General features: G+C 45.1%; 1 protein-coding gene across 1 annotated transcript in view; it reads right to left on the bottom strand.

Moving 5' to 3' along the window:
- Positions 1-3,527, bottom strand: part of ELF5 (E74 like ETS transcription factor 5) — a 28,930-nt gene extending 25,403 nt beyond the window's left edge. Inside the window, exon 1 of the mRNA XM_007943311.2 lies at positions 3,383-3,527. Within this exon, the coding sequence (XP_007941502.1) occupies positions 3,383-3,503 (121 nt within the window). The 5' untranslated portion in view covers positions 3,504-3,527. The remainder of the gene's footprint in view (positions 1-3,382) is intronic.
- Positions 3,528-5,514: the final 1,987 nt, after the last annotated feature.

Genomic DNA, 5,514 nt, shown 5'->3' with positions numbered 1-5,514 from the left:
ACCAGCCATTCCTCAGAAGGAAGGTTGGGCAATCTACTTCCATAGTGATACTGCCTCAGAAACCCAAGGAGGGATTGCTATGAGTCGGATCCAACTTGATCGCAGTGGGTTTGGTTTTGTTTTGGTAAGGAGTGTATCTACCTAATGTAAATGTTCAGTGCATATGCCTGTCTTTTGTTTGGCTGGAAGCCACAGGAGGGGGTTCAATTTCAGACCTAAAGGGCAGCAAGGGGCCGTAGTCTCAGGTGTTCCACCAGGCTCTATCAGACCAGCAAACTGGTCCCACCCTCACCAACCCCCTTTTCTTTTTTTAATGATTTTGAGTTTTGTTCCACATTGGTCTCCCACTCTATCCAGTATCTCCTACACAGATCCCCCTTTGAGTAGTTGACAGTGGTAGCTGGGCACCATCTAATTCTGGTCTCATAGTTGTATGGCCCGAGGATCGCATGGTGTACCAGTCCCTGGTCTGTCAGATTTTTAAGCCACATCAGCAACCCTATTGGTGATCACTTCTGTTAATCCTTCATTTTTAAGCAAACATTTAGGTGTGCATGCCATATGTCAGGCCATACCCAAACTCTTCATATATATCACCTCATTTCTTCTTCTTAACAGCCCTATGAGGTAGGCATTCTTCTTATTATTATTCTCATCTGTAATATTATTATTACAGATGAGAAAATGAGGACACCAGAGTTTAAGATGCAGAGTTAGTGAACTGTTAAAGCCAGACTTCCCACTTAGGATGTCTGGCTCAAACTCTGAGCTCTAGACAACCACAGAAGCTGCTGCTCACTGGGCATGACATGGGCAGCAGTCAAGGCCTTCTGCTCCCTCCAATACCTCAACTGTCCCCAGAAAATAGCAGAAAGAGGGGACTCGCAGGATGGCAGGTCTGGGTTAGAAGAGGCCTGGGCCCTTGCACCAGTGGGGAGAAAACGGGGAGCTGGGCACCACCATCTTGGGACAGAGGGATGGAGAGGAGGGGACAACAAAGCCTTCACTTTCCTTCTTCAAATTTAACCTCCTAACCAAACAGTTTGGAAGGAAGGTTGGGCAATCTACTTCCTTAGTGATACTGCCTCTGAAACCCAAGGGAGGGTTGCTATGAGTCGGGCTGACTCAACGGCAGGTAACAACAACAACAACAACAACAACAACCAAACAGTGAAGGAACCCTGAAGGTACAAGGATTAAATGCTTGGTTGCTACCTGAAAGGTCAGCCCTTCGAACCCACTAGCTGCTCTGAGGGAGAAAGAGGTAGCAGTCTGTTCCCATAAAGATTACAGCCTTGGAAACACTATGGGGCAATTCTACTCTGTCCTACAGAGTTGCTATGGGTCAGAATCGACTTGATGACCACTAACAATAACAATCACCACACAGTGAGGGGAGGAGATCAAGTACATGTTGCATGCATTTCTGGGAAATGAGGTGCTTCTTAGGCCTGCTAGGGAACTGTAATATGTACCTGTATGATTCAAGTCCAAGTAAATTAGCTGGGTACTTCAGATCCTTCAGATGGTGAGAGGTTTCACGTGTGTATGTGAGGTGGTAGTGGCTGTAGTGGTAGTTATGTGAGTGATGACCTCAAGTCTGTCTGTCTGTACAGCTCCGGCCCTGGCCTGGGAGGCAGAGGCTTCATGGTGATGGTGACATTTCACATTGTCCTCAGAGGCTTGGCCTCTCCTGGAAATGGCTGCCTGTGATGCTGATTTTGGACTCTGACAGGGCAGGGGTGCACAGGGTTAAGGCTCTGGGAGGATAACAGCTGGATTAACCCTTGCATCATCTCCTTCAAGTGTGTACCTATAGGCCCAGCAGTAAGCCAGGTTTGCCATGATGTGCAGTCACCCAGGCACCTTGGGGACAAAGGCCTGCAGAGTGTTTCTGGGGCAAAGATCAGCTGGCCTCCTTCTGACACAGGAATTGCACAAGGTGCCAGGCTTCCTTCTGAGGGGGAGAAAATGGCCAAGAGAGAGGAGGAAAGGTGGAGAGGGAGGCCTGGGGGACAGTAAGAGCTCTCATCATACTGAGTACTTGCTTTGTGTCAGGCTATCCATTTTATACACTTTGGCTCCCGTCATCCTCACTGTGACACTTATCATCCCTGCTTTGGAGATAAGGAAATAGAAGCTCAGAGAATAACAATAATATTAATATTGATAACCAGCATGCTTCACCATTTGTAAGGTAACCAGGTAAGATGGTTGTTAACAGTACAGGTGCTGCAGTCAACTTTCCTATCTACTGCCATCAAGTAAATTGTGACTCTTAGCGACACTATAGGATGGAATAAAATTGCCCCATGGGGTTTCCAAGGCTGTAAATCTTTACAGAAGCAGACTGTCTTTCTCCCACAGACAGGCTGGTGGGTTCACACTGATATCCTTTTGGTTAGCAGCAGAGTCCTTAACCATTGTGCCACCAGGGCTCCTTCCACATGCCTTAGAACTTAACTAAATGTGTGAGCTTGAGGAAGGGACTTAACCTTTTGGTGCCTCAGTTTCTTCATCTATGAAATGGGGAAAATAATTGTTCTTTTTTATGGGGCTTCTGGAAGGATGAAATGGGCACTTGGCATATGTTTAGCACATAGTTCCAAACCAAAACCAAACTCACTGCTGTTGAGTTGATTCCAACTCATAGTGACCCCTCCTTGGGTTTCTGAGGTGGTATCACTACAGAAGTAGATTGCCCAGTCTTCCTTCTGAGGAGTGGCTGGTGGGTTTGAACCACCAGCCTTCTGGTTAGCAGTCAAATGCCTTAGGCAGTACGCCACTTCACTAAATGTTAGTTACACCACAGTGATCGAGCACTCACAGTGTTCTGGGCTCTGGCTAAGCTTTCTTCCTACTACATTATTTAAATATAATTATAACCCCAAGTTGTTGTTAGTTGCCCTTGACTCAGGGCAGACGTTTGAGCCATGTGTTCAGAGTAGAACTGCTCCATAGGATTTTCAAGGCTGTGACCTTTTGGAAGCAGACCACCTGCCTTCTGAGGCATCGCTGGGTAGACTTGAACTGACATGTTGACTAGTCATTGAACACTTAATCATTCGCACCACCCAAGGACCTTAAGAGATTAGTATTATCATCTCATTTTATCTGTTAGCAAAATGAGGCTTAGTGAGTAGCTGAACCACCCAAGATCACAGAGCAGGGAAGAGGTTGGCATGAGGATTCTAGTGTTGCCCTCTGCAGAGGGCTACCCTTCCTGATGGCTTGCCCTCCCTGGACCTCTTTCTTAAACACAGTTAAAGGGTCAGAATTTCCAGACTCCAAGCATGACTTTGTCTTCTGACTGAGACCAGCACCACCTCCTGCCCAATTCCATCCCAGCTGCCCTCAGATGGACTCCACCAGCCATACGCACCTGTTTGATGCTCAAAAGCAGGATAATACTCTTCATTGCTGAACAGATCTGTCCACGACATCAGGGGATCACAGAAGGATGTGTTGGGCAGGAAAGTGCTGTGTGTCACTGAGTCCAACATCACCCTGCAACAGTGGAAGAGGCTGTAAGGAGGCACGGGGCAACTGGCTCCCGGAAGCCAACACTGAGCAGATGCCCGCAGTAGGGCAGCAGTTAGTTGTTAATGTTGTTGTTGTTGTTATGTGCTGTCAAGTCAGCTCTGACTCATAACAACCCCTCCTTGGGTTTCTGAGGTGGTATCACTAGGGAAGTAGATTGCCCAACCTTCCCTCCAAGGAGTGGCTGGTGGGTTTGAACAGCCAGCCTTCTGGTTAGCAGTCAAGTGCCTTAAGCACTACACAACCCCTTCTATACTGCCAAGTATGAGCCAGGTACACCTCTCAGTGCTGGCCATGTATGACCTCATTTAATCTTTGCCACATCCTGTGAGGTTTGCACTTCTACGTCCATTTTATTGATGAGAAAACTGAGACACAGAGGGGTTGAGACATTTGCCCAAGTGACATTGCTTGTAGGTGGCAGACTGGGATTTGAGGATCAAGCCTCTTACTATATAATACTGCCTCTTGATTTATGTTTCCTATTGGCTCACACCTGACTACCCAAACTCTGGTTTATCATGTCTAATTTTTCTGAATGTAGGGTAAGAATCGCTCTATATGAAGAAAACTTAAGCCACAGTTCTGAAATACAAAAGCTCTGAAAACAGAAAGAGAGTGAGCAAGTGCGAGAGAACAAGTGCACATGTGAGAGTGGGTTTGGTGCAAACCTACTTCCTAGGAAAAAAATCAGTCTGAGTTGAGGTGTGACTAATCATACTTTTTTCTATTCTACTTAGTAAATAGCCATATGCTGCACTGTAGAAATATTAATGTGTTGGGGCTGTCCTAGACCCTGTGCTTATAGTCGGTATTCTGTGGTGTGTGTATATTATATCATGTTCCTAATTCTGAATTCTGTATCACATCTAGCAGCAGGTTTTGGATAAGAGAGTGTGTTTCAAACTCCCGTGATTCTAATGGCTATACTTTATTACCTGTGCACGTTGGCAAGGGGCAAACTGTAGGGAGAGTGTCAGGCAAGGACTGGAGAGCAGGTAGAATAGACTGGACCTATGACCTCCACTCGCATTCAGCCTTGCCTATGCCAATATTTACATGATTCTGAAAAAATTAATCTGTGTCTAGCAGATTAAAAAATTTGTTCACTCAATTTATCTTTTTTGATTCTTACAGTAATGTAACGAGATAGGGTGGCTCTAACCCCATTTTGCAAAAAAGGACATGGTGGCTCAAAGGCACACAGCTAGTAAATATCAGAGCGAAGACTAGAATCTAGGTCTTGGGATATTAAAAAACTACAACAGTTGCTGCCAAGTTGATTTTGACCCCTGGCAACCCCTGGTGTGCCAGGGTGGAATTGTGCTCCATAGGGTTTTCAATGGCTGGGTTTTCAGAAGTAGATTACCAGACTTTTCTTCCAACGAACTTCTGGCTGACCTTGAACCTCTAACCTTTTGGTTAGCAGCTGAGTGCATTAACCAATCGTACCACCCAGGGACTTTTCCTGGCATATTAAAAGCATGAACTTTTAAGATTATCTGGAGCTTATCAATCATCTGTCCAGCGTTTCTCAAACTGCAATCATCTGCTCGACCACCGTGGTAATTTTCATTCATTCATGTGCTTTGGGCACTGTTATTTACTTATTATATTAAAAAAAATCAACTCTCTTTTTGTTTTAACATAAACCCATTTATTTAAAAGGAAACTTTATATGACTCTATAAATGGAAAGCGAGTATTCTTTAAACATAATAAAATAAATACATAGAATTTAAATAAAAATTGTTCATCCATGTACCATCTTCAGAAGGAAAGACTGGACAATCTACTTCTGTAGTGATGTTGTTGTTGTTGTTGTTATGTGCTGTCGAGTCGGCCCCGACTCATAGTGACCCCTCCTTGGGTTTCCCAGGCAGTATCACTACAGAAGTAGATTGCCCAAAGAGGGGTCGCTATGAGTTGGAATCAACTTGATGGTGGTGAGCTTTTTTTCTTTTTGGCTTTGTAC

This window comes from Orycteropus afer, unplaced genomic scaffold, assembly GCF_000298275.1.
Source record: "Orycteropus afer afer isolate SDZICR_OR568_19922 unplaced genomic scaffold, OryAfe1.0 scaffold00103, whole genome shotgun sequence".
Lineage (NCBI taxonomy): Eukaryota > Metazoa > Chordata > Mammalia > Tubulidentata > Orycteropodidae > Orycteropus > Orycteropus afer.
The sequence above is the reverse complement of the archived record's forward strand: the minus strand, read 5'-3'. Positions and strand labels throughout refer to the sequence as shown.